The sequence below is a fragment of the Tripterygium wilfordii genome, chromosome 18 (assembly GCF_013401445.1).
Source record: "Tripterygium wilfordii isolate XIE 37 chromosome 18, ASM1340144v1, whole genome shotgun sequence".
Lineage (NCBI taxonomy): Eukaryota > Viridiplantae > Streptophyta > Magnoliopsida > Celastrales > Celastraceae > Tripterygium > Tripterygium wilfordii.
The window spans coordinates 10,328,125-10,341,616 of NC_052249.1; the positions used below are offsets into that span (position 1 = coordinate 10,328,125).

The following is a 13,492-nucleotide window of genomic DNA, read 5'->3' on the forward strand; positions in this document are numbered from 1 at the left end:
CAGATAGATAAACCCATTACATTGATGGGCTAGGCCCGCCCAACATGAAGGGCTTATTGCGGGGCGGATATTTTGGAGTACATTACGGAAATTTCGAGGATTTACTAGCTGTAATAATATTTATTGTATTGTGTATAAATTCCCTCCTGTTCTATCTCCTTCCATCAAAAAGACTAGAACCACCGCCCTATCTGGAAGAGACTCTAATCCGAAACGCTCTGACAAAATGGCCTCCGCATTCTCTGCGCAAATGGTGTGCGTCCCTCGCCTTGTTTTCCAGGTGAGTCTTCTACTGTAACTTCACCCGTATATCTTTTCGTCTTGTTTCCTTTCCTGGTTAGGTGTAGGTGTTAGTGTTTGTGCAGGCTCTATTCACTCAAGCTTACTAACACTGGAAGAGTAATGATTATATCACCTCAAAACCGCTGAAGAAATACTTTGAAATTTATTATGCACCGTCTTTAGCCTTCAAGCAAATAATATTGTTTCTGCTGTTGTTTTTGGAGAAATGTGGTACTGATTTTATGTATGTGGTTTGGTAAACCCTAATTTTTAAGGATTCCTAACCTTAAACAGAACGCGGACTAAATTATGTTTAAGAAAACTAAAATTTCTGGCATAAATTCATGGCACATTCAATAATGTTAGGTCGTAGTTTTGATATAGTTATATGTTTTGTAGCCCAGTTGAAAAGAAATGGAGTTCAAGGATTCTTATAAACTTGGAAGTCTTGGGTTGGAATCTCAGTTGGTGCATCTTGGATTTTGAATGATACTAGTGGTTAACCCGTTATTATGGCTCATATAGAGGGATTGGGGTAGGGTCCAATTTAGCTCCATTTCCTCTTTTTATTGCTGAAATCCATGTTATTGATCTCGGAGTTAGAAACAATTGGAGCATATCTCAATCCTGTATACAGGGTTTACAATTTACTGTGTCTGTGTGGGGTTCGTCACCAAAAACAAGTGTTTGTGTGGGGTTGGGTCCAATGGGGCCCCACCTTGGAGAGGCTCCACATGCTCAAAAATTTTAAATTATCACTATGCTCTGTAAATATTTTGTTCTTGTGCCTAGGACAGTGCAAATAGCACCTACATATGGTAGTTCTGCATTGTCTTAAGGCTAATTGCTACGATGTTGCTTCATTATGATTTGGGACTCTTATTGGCAGACTAGTTTTAGTCGAGATGTTCCAGTGTTGGGCACTACACTCTTGCAACCAAATTGCTCCAGAACCCCTACTCTGAGCTGGTCTACGACATCGTTGGCATCAGGATCTCTCTATGCATCAAGCTTTCCCATCGTCCAGCTTTCTAAACCACCTTCTATTAAACACCGAAGGATGGTGTGTTTTAACACACTGGCAAAGGTAAGCGTTTATTTAGAATCTTAGATCTACTGCTTTCGTTTTTGTTGATAAATGCCTAGAAGATTTTTCCAAGAATGTATGGTTTTTGGATTAAGTTCACTGTCAATGATGATGCATAATTTTTTTTATAAATTGTGCTAGATATATATGCTCCTGCCATTTCTTTATGCTTACGATGAATAGAGAAACTTGTTTTTAGATTTGTGGACATCTTTTGGTTTCTACTAAGCTTCCGCGATTCTGTTATTTTAGGATCTAGACCTGCAAGCGGAAGTGACCACCAAGTGCTTCTTTGATGTAGAGATTGGTGGTGAGCCTGTGGGAAGAATTGTAATAGGCCTTTTTGGAGATGTTGTTCCAAAAACTGTTGAGAACTTTCGTGCCTTGTGCACAGGCAAGCTTCATTTCATACAGTCTATCCAGCTTTTGGAATACATTTTTTGTCTTTGTCGTCATCTGTAGTTTAGTATTTGCATTTGAAGAATCAGTATGAAAACTTAATTGCAGGAGAGAAAGGATATGGTTACAAGGGATGCTCATTCCACCGAATCATTAAAGATTTCATGATCCAGGGTGGTGACTTCACTGAAGGAGATGTAAGCTTCCTCTCTCTCTCTCTCTCTCTCTCTGCCCCCAGGCCCCCCACCCCCCTCTCTCCTTACTCAAATTAACTTTCAATTGCAAAATGTAGGGAACTGGAGGAGTTAGTATCTATGGCTCTCGTTTTGAAGATGAGAGTTTTTCTTGTGAGTAGCACCTCAAATTTACTAATTTCTTACTGTAATGACATGGAATATTTAGTTGATTTTACGGGGATTTATTGCTGAAACATTCGCTACTGGTATGACCGTTATGCAGTGAAGCATGTTGGACCTGGAGTATTGAGCATGGCTAATGCAGGTCCAAATACCAATGGGAGTCAATTTTTCATTTGCACAATTAAGGTGAGATAATTGCTGCAACCGATTCTTTTTGTGACAACATATCTGATTACCATTCAAGTTTGATGGTCAAATTGGTTTTTTTTATTTTTTAGCTTTTCTTCCTAAGATAATAGCCAAACTTTTTTTTGCTTGGAAAGAGCTATCAGATTAGGTAATAACCATATGGACAGAAGATATTCATCTTATAAAGGCTAAGGATTCTATCGTCTCTCTTTCTTTTTATCGGCTTTCCTTTTCCTCTTAGTAGCAAAGGTATCTGTTTCTCAGTTATTCCAGTTTCAAGATATTCTGGGTCAGTGAGCTCAAATATCCTGGTGACAACCAAGAGAGAGTTGTTTGATGCCTGGGAATTGGAGGATGATATTAACATGCTTGGTGTGATGTAATTTGGTACTGAGATTCTTAGAGGAGAGTGTAATATATGTATTTCGATGGAATGGTCTTGGCTATTAAGATGACCAATGCAACAAAGAATGCAACTGTAAACAACCGCAATCTGGGCTTACTAAAACATCAGACCCTCTTTTCATGGACCATGCATGTCAGGATTGTATCTTGCCAAAGGACCTTCAGTAGCTGGCCTGAACCTAGTAATCCATGGATATTAGAACGGAGATATGATTGGCACACTTGCATTCGGTTAAACATTTTATGATGCTTTCATTGAAGTACTAAGCTTCCAGTTTGACCCTGCCATTTTCATATATAACTATTGATGGCTGATTGCTGATAATTTTTGGTCCAAGCAGAGCTGTATTTGCTGATTTGAACACAACACCTAGTTCATTTGTTTTCCTGCACAACTAACTACCCATGATAATTTATTTATTTTTCATAATATTCTGCATTTGCATTATGCAGACTCCATGGCTGGATAATCGGCATGTCGTGTTTGGAAACGTCATCGATGGAATAGATGTTGTGCGTAAGCTTGAATCACAAGAAACAAGCAGGTCGGATTGCCCTCGGTTGCCTTGCAGAATTGTGAATTGCGGGGAGTTGCCCAAAGACAGTTGATTTGCTTTCTCATATATCACATCGGTCAACTGAGAAGCGACAGTTTGTTCTGGTCCAATTTTCCCTAAGTTCATTGAATTTTGTCCTCTTTAACATTTTACCATGCAGTCTCGTATGTGAAAACTCCATTCAGTTTATCAGAGAGAACTTATTAAATATTCGACGATTCACAGTGGAGGTGCATGTATTCTTATATTAGGATGATTGCGAATGTGCAGACTGCAGACAGTTGTCTTAAGAACAGATATTGCATGTCAACAGATTTACCCTTCGAGCTCTTTTTTTCACTATGCATTGCAACCTACCAATGAGTTTTCTGGCTGCTCGCCAAGGTTTGGACTTCTTCAACTTTGTTGAAGTTGAAGGTTCTATGTATATTACTTTCACATTTCTGCGCATGTTGTTTCTTGTTAATTCTTGTTCCAGTCTATCTGCTAATGGTGAAGAAAGATTAAATGAAGAGCAGGCTGCTTTTAGTGTCGCACCTTACAACCTTGCCCAACTTGCCATCTGGACACATATGGATATGGATGTCCTTTGTGGCTCGTATGGCGTGGTTCTCAGTTAAAAAAAAAATGTATGAGCCTTCCAAAAGATCTTAAGGTCAAAGATGAACCACTTATTTATAATATTTTTTTAGGATAAGTTGAAAACTTTTTTTACAATGAGCTACTGGGCCGTCATTTTCCCTAAATCTTCAGGCTTAAATTACAATCTTAGCCCAACTTTTGCCAGGCTGGGCAGTTGGGCTTACTAGGGCACCCGGCCCATGATTAACTATAAATTTTCATCAGCTACGGTGGGTCAATCGACAAAGGTGATGGCGGATGCGGTGACTTGGTTTCATTCCATGTTAATGGATGGGACAAACCCCACGTAAAGGTCCTCTCCCTCCCATTCCCATCCCATTCGAACATATTTGATTCAACACTGTAAAGCAACAAACTCAGCAGCAGATCAGAAAACCGCATCAATCATAATCAGAACAGTTGCAGACGTAATTTATGTAAAGTAGAGCGCAGCCGGCTATGAATTCCGATTCCTTCAAACATCTTGGCAGGCTAGTGAACGGAATCTCCCTCATTGCTAAGGAGATTGCAAAACGGTCCGAAACTCTTGAAACTGTCAGGAAAGGCGATTTTGAAACCCTAATCACATCTTCCGTCAAGAAATCCGTAGTTTCGGTCACCGACTTGTCGGGCCTCACCAGGGGCAAGGTCCGTGAGTTCTCCAGCCCCAAGCCCGAAGAATCAATTGTTTATTTCGACAATTCTGCTGTCGCTGCAGTGCCCAGGCCTGTTCATGAACAGTCCGTCATTAGTAATGAAATTATTGACAGTAACAATGTCGTAGCAAATGCAGCCGTTGAAGAGAAGGCCGTTGATTCTCCTCATATTCCGACGCATGAAATTGGTGATTTAGCGAGAGGTGGTTGGGTGGAGCAACGTGAATCTCAAAATTCGGAGAATAAAAGCAGAGCGGACACTGGACAGATGGTTGCCACACCTGTGAAGAGGCGGAAGCCCAGGGAGAGGAAAGTTCCTTCAACACCATTTACTAGGGCGCTTGGGTTAGTATTTATACTTTCTAGAGTTTTTGGCTGTCTAATTTGGTGTAAGTTTTCCAATGCTTCTTGCTAGCTATAATTCATCATTGCTGAGACTATCATGTGCGCTTCGGAAAGAAATTTGTTCTGAAGCCTCTTTGTAGTATTTCTTTTATGCGAAACTAGCTTAAATAGTCTATCATCATTGCAGTAGCACTTCTGTGTACATCTTCAGGAAAATATTTGTGCAAAATATTTAATAGTTTAAGATGTATTTCAAATTTTCAATGCAGGGTTTTGACATCTATTGCATTCCTCTTGGGCTAAAAGTTAATTTTACAATCAATAATGTGGGTGTCTTTTACTTCTACCTAGTGTTTTGATCATCTTGTAACAGGTTCTCTGTGTGATTGGTCTACATTTTCAATTACCTCATTTTCATGGGATGATTGAGTTGCAAATAATATAATTAGTTGCTTTTGGAGATTTTGAAGTCGTTATATGTTGACACAGTATCGTTTTCAGTGTTGGATTTTTTCTACCATGATATGATTAATCAACTTATGCATGAGAACTACGAATGCAGTCAGGGTGTGGGCCCTGGATTTTTATGGCTTGCATTCTGATCTTATGCTAATTAAGGAATTAGACATGCCAACAGTTGGTAATTGCGATAGATCTGTTGACACATGTTCTTTATTGGACTTCGTATTAGCGGGTCTATAGTCTATTCACTTTCTCTTGTGTTTCTTATTCTATAAAAATATCATTTCAATCTTAATTGACATAGGAGATTGAACTGTGTAATGCATTAACTGAGTTGTACAACAGCTGGAAAAGCGTGGTTTTCATTATGATAGAGTTGCGTCCATACACGCTCAATACCCAAGGCCCAACCGACACCCACCCATATGGGCCGGCTGTACCCAAGGCCTTCCAGTCCATACTAGAAAACCTTGGGTACTAAGGGAGACCCATACCTCCCCCTATAAACAATCCCTTAGCTCCCACATCTTCCGATGTGGGACAATCCTCTGATACCAATGATGGAATGCAAACAACAAGACTCATGCAATCCCAAATTATATATAGATCAAAGTAGGCCTCTCAAGGAGAATTGTGTTGATTGAACAAGAAAACAGTAAGAGAGAACAAGATAAGCTAGTCTTCGAGGGACTAGTACCTCCCCACAACAAAACCCAGTAAAACAGAATAACCTCTCTGCTCCACTACTCCCATAAGTAGGCCTCTCAAGGAGAATTGTGTTGATTGAACAAGAAAACAGTAAGAGAGAACAAGATAAGCTAGTCTTCGAGGGACTAGTACCTCCCCACAACAAAACCCAGTAAAACAGAATAACCTCTCTGCTCCACTACTCCCATAGCTCCCACATCTTCCAATGTGGAACAATCCTATCAATACCCTCCCCTTCAAGACCAACGCCCACGTTGGTCGAGCACCATGGCCTCCGCAGGGCCCTTGCCCCCGTGGATCGAGCACCATGGCCGGCCACTCCGTAGGTGCGGCCCCAAGTTGAAGGCACAACAAGATCGTATGCTCCGATACCATTGATAGAGTCGCGTCCATACACGCTCAATACCCAAGGCCCAACCGACACCCACCCATATGGGCAGGCTGTACTCAAGGCCTTCCAGCTCATACTAGAAAACCTTGGGTATTAAGGGAGGTCCATATCTCCCCCTATAAACAATACCTTAGCTCCCACATCTTCCAATGTGGGACAATCCTATCACATTATTGTATGATGTTATTTGTAGAGTTTTCTTGTCATTCCTAACTAGAACCCCATAATTAAAGGTTTGCTGGTCTAGGAGCTGGTCTTGCTTGGGGAACAATTCAAGAATCTGCCAAGAGGCTTGTGTACGGTACACCACAATCACAGGACAAGCAATCTGCTCTTTCTCCATTTTTGTCTGATAAAAACGCCGAACGCTTGGCTCTTGCACTATGCAGAATGCGTGGAGCAGCACTCAAAATTGGGCAAATGTTGAGCATACAAGATGAATCTCTTGTCCCTGCTCCGGTATGAGATATGTTTGTTAGATGTCAGAATGTTGTTTTATGGATGTTCCATGTTGTATGATACTGCCATACTGGGAGGTTATCTTTCAAAAGAAAGGCTGCACGTTATTAGTCCTCGACCATCATGTCATGAGGCTTCTCTGACTGTTGATAATTAGTTTGAAAACATGAGCTTAGAGTTGACTCAAGGTCCAGTGCAAATTTTCTGTAAAGATGCTAGATGTTCATACGCTAGAGGGCGGATTCTCAATTTTTTTCCCCACAAAATAAGATATTGGATACGGGCAGATTTTTTTATTTATTTGAATTATTAAATAGATGAAGTTTGGTAATAAATTAGGCCTAAAACGTCATCTTGTTTAATACAAAGAGATTTACTTTTTCCTCATTTGGAAGCCATAAACCCTGTTGGTCACTATTACCAGCAGGTACTTTACATGTCAAGGACTGCTTGGCCATTCCAAACTTAGGGAGGTCTTTGGACAGAGGATGACACCCACTATTTGCATTTGTTTTGCTAGTAATATTTTGTGATTTGACTTTGATATTAATTTTTGCTGCTTTCTTGTCATCTTTCATTTCCATAGATCTTGGCTGCACTGGATATTGTCCGCCAAGGTGCAGATGTCATGCCAAGGAGCCAGCTTAATCAAGTTTTGGATGCTGAATTAGGTCATGACTGGTCCTCCAAGTTGAGTAGTTTTGATTATGAACCGATGGCTGCTGCAAGTATTGGCCAGGTGATGCGACATGGCATATTGTTAGCATTTTCTAGTTTCTAGCCAACATTTGCTTTTCACCTTTTGGTTTCTGCTTGAGTTGGCAACTGAACGTACTAGGTTTGGCAGTTTATGTTGACCATTGTGTTCAGTACTGATTTAATATGGTTTGGAAAAGTGATTGTGTGAAGTTTTGGCTGTATATGTTGCATATGAAGTTACGTTCAACCACAATTTTGTTTTTGTTTTTGATTTAATATGGTTCACTCACTCTCTTTCTTATGCACATGGACTCGCTATCTTATTCTTTGCCATTGTAGTTTTCTTTTAGATTTTACATTTTGACTCGAGTTATTTTTCCTAAAACCACCACTTGTTCGTTATCTCTAAACAAATTTTAAGCATTTCAATGATCTGATTACCTCATAGTAGATTTTATTCTCCATTTTCTTGTGCTCTATATCATTCAGACCATTACTTATCTTGGAGTTACATATTTCTGTACCACCTAGGTTCACAGAGCTGTTACGAAAGATGGCATGGAGGTTGCTATGAAAATTCAGTACCCTGGTGTTGCAGATAGCATAGAAAGTGACATTGACATTGAGAATGTGAAACTTCTTTTAGATTATACAAATTTAATTCCAGAAGGACTTTATCTTGACAAAGCTATGAAGGTATGCACTTCTCAAGTTCATGGATGTATGTGATGATTATGCTCGAACAACTGTCTGTAGAATGCTTGTCTAACCAACATATAGATTGGACTCTACCCAACCTTTCTGATTACCCTAACATTCGAATGATAATTCCTCTCTCATCTTGCATAATCAGCGTTACAAACATAAAGTCTTATTGTGTGATGGTGGTTTGAACTTCTTATGAAGTTTTTGGATCTATATTGTTCTTATTTTTTGGCTACATGAATTATGCTGTTTAAGTAATGGTGAAGGCTCTTCTATTATACATTCATAATTGCTTCCACATTATTGGATCAGTTTGTCTACTCTAGCTATGAAGTGAATAATTTTGTGTCTTTATACTCCATCCATCTTATTACATTTCCAAAGTTCCCTCTTTGGTACACAAAATTTTCATCCATGTCTTTTATTTAAAGGCTTGTTAACTGTACATTCGGTTTCTAACTAAAGTAAGCATTAAAATATCTTATCTGAAATTTATGAGTCGTGTATGGAACTAGTATTTTATTTTTAGCCTTCTAGGTACAAATGCCTAAATAATGAATTTTCTTAGGAAAATGATTTATCAAAGTGGACAATATAAATGGAATGGAAGGAGTTTCATAAACTGCATGCTAATATTATTTGTGGAATTTAGGTGGCAAAAGAAGAATTATCTCGCGAGTGTGACTATGAGTTGGAGGCAGCCAATCAGAAGCGGTTCCATAATCTGCTATCTGATACAGAAGGTTTCTATGTACCGATTGTTGTTGATGAAATTTCAAGCAAAACAGTGTTAACCACAGAACTTGTTTCTGGTAAGTAGACTATGCTCTTTGGTTACTCTTCTACTTAAAACACGAAGTTTGCGTATACTGTTTCTGTTCAGTGTCAATAACTTTGGACAAAACCTTGAATTTTTTAGACTTTCTTGCAATAGGAAAAACAATTTCGATGGTTGCTGAGAGCTGGGTTGATTGAAATGCATGGACAAGTACTGCTTAAAATAACTCTCTCTTTCCTAGAAATTTGAATGCTTACTTAAGTTACTTTTGTTTTGATACATGGTTATATTTTCTTTTCCCTTTCCACTAATTGATGTTAAATTTGCAGTGGGGAATGTCACGACTATCAAATGTCTGGTATAAAAGCCTGCCTTATTGTTTCATCGAGTGGCTGTCATCACCTGAAATAGTGGGTGAAGCTCCTCTCGATAGAGTGCTTTGTGAGAAAAATGAGCATTATTTAGGTTCACCTTAAATATGAATTAAATGCTAATATATATACATGGGCCTTCTTCTAGCGTTCTTGGAACTATTGGTCCCAAAATAATATATATTCTCTTTTTAAAAGAAAGTTTTCACACCTATAGAAAAAGGATGATAGTGATGGCTAATTGGCCACTAATGGTCCTAATGGTCCCAAAGTGTTTTGAGATTAAGGCTTCAGTAATAATAATGATGAAGGAAGGGCAATTTCTGTGTTTCTCGTATTTAGGATAATTGTCTTCCTTTTCTTCCTTCTTTCTTCTTTTTCCAAAATTAAGAAACGTGTATTTTTTCTTGGTACAATATTCTGACGAGTATTCAAAATATTCTGATGCCGTGCTCTCAGTTTTTCCATCAGTGGATTTTAGAGGCTTCCTTTTTATTTAAGTTGAAACTTGTCCTTGCTACAGGAATTCCAATTGACCAAGTGTCATTACTAAACCAAGACACCCGTAATTATGTTGGCAAGAAGTTGCTTCAGCTCACATTGATGGAGCTGTTCGTCTTCCACTTTATTCAGGCATGTGTTCTCTTTTTACTATATTATTTGATTCTGTCCTCTCCCCTCCTTGTTACTCCTCCCATTTCTATCTCACCTTTCCTTTTGCTTTTTTTTTTTTAATGAATAATATTAATTAATTCTAGCATGTGAGAGAATTCGAACCTTCAACTTGTTTTGAAGTCCTAAGGAGTGGCTACCACTGGGCCAAAGGGCAAAGGCTCTCTGTTTTTGAAGGTTTTTTTTGAATAACACTGATTTTAATATTAGGTATTTTTAGCTTGTGAGTGGATTCGAACATTCAACCTCTTCGAAATCCTGAGAATAAAACTTTTTTTCTTTAATAAACAAATATGGTTTTTAATTATTAGATATTTTTTTAGTGTGTGGTAGGATTCGAACCTTCAACATGTTCAAAATGTGAAGGAGTGGATACTGCCAATCCAAGAGCTCTCTGTTTTACCGTTCATTGAGCTTAGCAGATGTTGCTTCCATGTTAGTCCATTTTGAGAATGGTTGAGTTATATTATGTCTGGCGAGCACTGTATTTGTTACTATTTTTATTGTTACGCAAATAAGAAAATTTCTGAAAATGTGATTTATATCCTCATATCAGAGTGTATGGAATTATTTCAGACAAACAATAGAAGAACCATGTGTTGTATGACTTAGAAGATGATGCTTCTTGTCAAACAAATAGAACACCAAATTATTTAGAAACTGTAAATAAAAAAGCAGTTGTAATTCCCTTAAATCTTTATTCTATGGTTGCTTGTTCTCCAATCAGGGGTCCAGAAAATTTTTCTTCGTAAATATGGCAACATAGAGTTTGATGTCCAAAGTCATGCTCTCTTGTTCTGGTTAGCATCACTTCTAACTTGGTTAAGGCTTTGAGCCTACCTGGAAACAAATTATTATAATCAAAGAAAAGGTGAAAAAAAAAGGTAAATAACACTCTTGCACAAGGCTTCCACAATGGGTGAGAATTTTGCTGGCTCTATTTTGTTCAACTTCTTTTCATTAACAATTTATGAAGTAATAAACTGCTTTGGAATGTTCACAGAGAGTAAAATGACTGCCAGATAAATCCTCGGTTTATCCTAAGATTTTGTACTTACAGATTTTTTTCCGTTTGTACAATTCGGGTTACCCCTGTACTTTATGTGGTCTCATCTTTCCTTTGCTTGTATTATGTTTGTTGTGGTGCAGACTGATCCAAATTGGAGCAACTTTTTATATGACGAAGCCAAGAAAGTAATGAATCTCATCGACTTTGGAGCAGCTCGGGATTATTCTAAAAAATTTGTTGATGACTATTTGAGAATGGTAAATACTATTTACTCTGTGCCTGAGTATCTAACTTAGTCCGTTTGAATTGTATGATTTATACATGGATCATGGATGCTGATATGGTCACTGAGTTTCACCATAGGCTTCTTCCCCGCCAGCTGACATGGCTGAAGTTTTGCTTCAATTCATTTAATGTTAGGCTTGGAGTTAAATAGTCTCAAACCCTTATTGACTGTTCCATTACCAAAAAAAATACCCATTTGTGAAAGGGCAACTGGGGTTTTAATCTTGGCAAGCTTATGCCGGTATGCTTTAAGGTTGTCCTTGGTGTGAGATGCCCCACCAATGGTTTTGACCTAATAATTTCACGAGTTGTTTTGAGTTGTTAATTATTGTTTGCCTTTAGCTGTGACAAGTGAGGACATTTTGCTATATTATGCTTAGGTTTTTGCATGTGCCAATGGAGACAGCAATGGAGTGATTGAGATGTCAAAAAGACTTGGGTTTTTGACAGGAATGGAATCAGATATTATGATAGATGCTCATGTTCAGGCTGGTTTTGTTGTGGGTTTGCCATTTTCTAAGCCTGGTCCATTTGATTTCCGCTCCGCCAATATTGCTCAAAGCCTTACAAACCTGGGGTCTACCATGCTGAGGCACAGGCTCACACTGTCACACCGCCACCAGATGAGATCTACAGTCTTCATCGTAAACTTTCAGGTGCTTTCTTGGCTTGCATTAAGCTTGGAGCTGTTGTGCCATGTAGGGAAATGTTATTTGAAGTGTATGATCACCATCATTTTGGTGAAGATGGTGATGATGTCTTGTCAAGTGCCATGAGTTCTTAATAGCTTCATGATTTTCCTCCTCAAATTTTATATTCATTTTGATATTATTAACTGGAGTAGTATCAGACTTCTTCCATTGCTCTAGATTTTGGGCGGGATATAGAGTTAAGCTAGAATTATACCATTGCTGGGATTACTATTCATTTCTTTTCTAGAGCCCAACTTGTGAAATAAGAATGAGAAATTTTGTGATATCATCCAGGGACTGTGATTTTGAATAAAGGTAGATTGAGCTGTGATACCCAAGCTTCGCATTTTCTTCTGTCTTCTGTTTGTAACTTCCAGTTTCTTTTCCTACCAGATTTACTTGGGTTGGTTGTTTCTGATATCCCATTTGAGTTTTTGTCTCTTTGACTAGATAATAAGTTGCAAGATTCAGCAACATTTGTGGCTACTCATGGAAAAGCAATGAATTTCATATTTTAAGATTATGACTTTGGGCCTGAACGTAAGCTATTTGCTCGTCTCTTAATTGGTCTGCCGTCATGCATTGCTCCGCTATGACATGTCCTTGCATCTGTGATCTATATTCTATAAGTTGTCTCAGGACTCGGGAGAAGTTCATGCGCTCAACAATCCAGATTTTTTTGCCATCACGTCCTCCGGTGTGTTGCCTCTGCCTTATTGATGCGGGAATCCCACATCGGAAGTGAAGGGGTTCAATGTCTAGTTTATAAGTTGGGCAAACCTAACATTAGTCAACCGGTTTTCTAGTGGATAGTTAGGTCTAATCTTGTGGGCTGGGCTTGGGCCCGGGGATTTACCCCCTGTCTATGTGTGCCTGTGTGTAGCATATGTGAATCTGTTGTGTCATCTGCTCGTAAAACGAATACACTAGTCTGTGTTTCATGAGCAAGAGCCAAAAATCATAAAGAAACTGAATTGATCTGTAGTTTTTAGCGCGGAAGATCTAAGTGTGGTTAGATCTTTCATCTAATTTGTCCCTGTTACATGATAAGTTAGATATGAAGTAGTTACAAGACATGGTTCTTGGCTTTTGTATATCCCCTGCAACAACTTTGAATCTTCTCTCTTCGTTTCAATTGCGAGAGACTGAAACTACTTATCTGAAAATGCAATGCATTCGTAATTGAGTTATTGACATGTATTTAACATCGGAGATTATATCTCTCTGCCAATTCAAAAACTTCTTATATATCGAGGAAGGTATTTGTAGCTGCCCTTGTAATGCTCTCTGTCAAATTTCTTTCATGCATACCAGTTGACCTCTGAAAGTTTGTATATTACAAGGGGTTGAAATTGAACATT

General features: G+C 38.6%; 1 protein-coding gene and 1 pseudogene across 1 annotated transcript; both read left to right on the forward strand.

The window, feature by feature from the left end:
* The first annotated feature begins 119 nt into the window (after window positions 1-119).
* Window positions 120-3,634, forward strand: LOC119984718 (peptidyl-prolyl cis-trans isomerase). Its single transcript, XM_038828799.1, has 7 exons — window positions 120-280; window positions 1,172-1,369; window positions 1,622-1,763; window positions 1,877-1,965; window positions 2,061-2,115; window positions 2,228-2,313; window positions 3,175-3,634. The coding sequence occupies exons 1-7, from the start codon at window positions 227-229 to the stop codon at window positions 3,328-3,330; spliced, it is 780 nt and encodes a 259-aa protein (XP_038684727.1). The 5' UTR covers window positions 120-226; the 3' UTR covers window positions 3,331-3,634.
* A 499-nt stretch (window positions 3,635-4,133) lies between these two features.
* LOC119983622 lies at window positions 4,134-12,651 on the forward strand (annotated as a pseudogene).
* The last annotated feature ends 841 nt before the right edge of the window (window positions 12,652-13,492 follow it).

Excerpts from the sequence above, each read along its gene's own strand:
- LOC119984718 (XM_038828799.1), top strand. The coding sequence starts at position 227 with ATGGCCTCCGCATTCTCTGCGCAAATGGTGTGCGTCCCTCGCCTTGTT. Across the intron at positions 1,370-1,621 it reads GTTTTAACACACTGGCAAAG|GATCTAGACCTGCAAGCGGA; the intron begins GTAAGCGTTTAT and ends CTGTTATTTTAG. Across the intron at positions 2,314-3,174 it reads TTTTCATTTGCACAATTAAG|ACTCCATGGCTGGATAATCG; the intron begins GTGAGATAATTG and ends TGCATTATGCAG.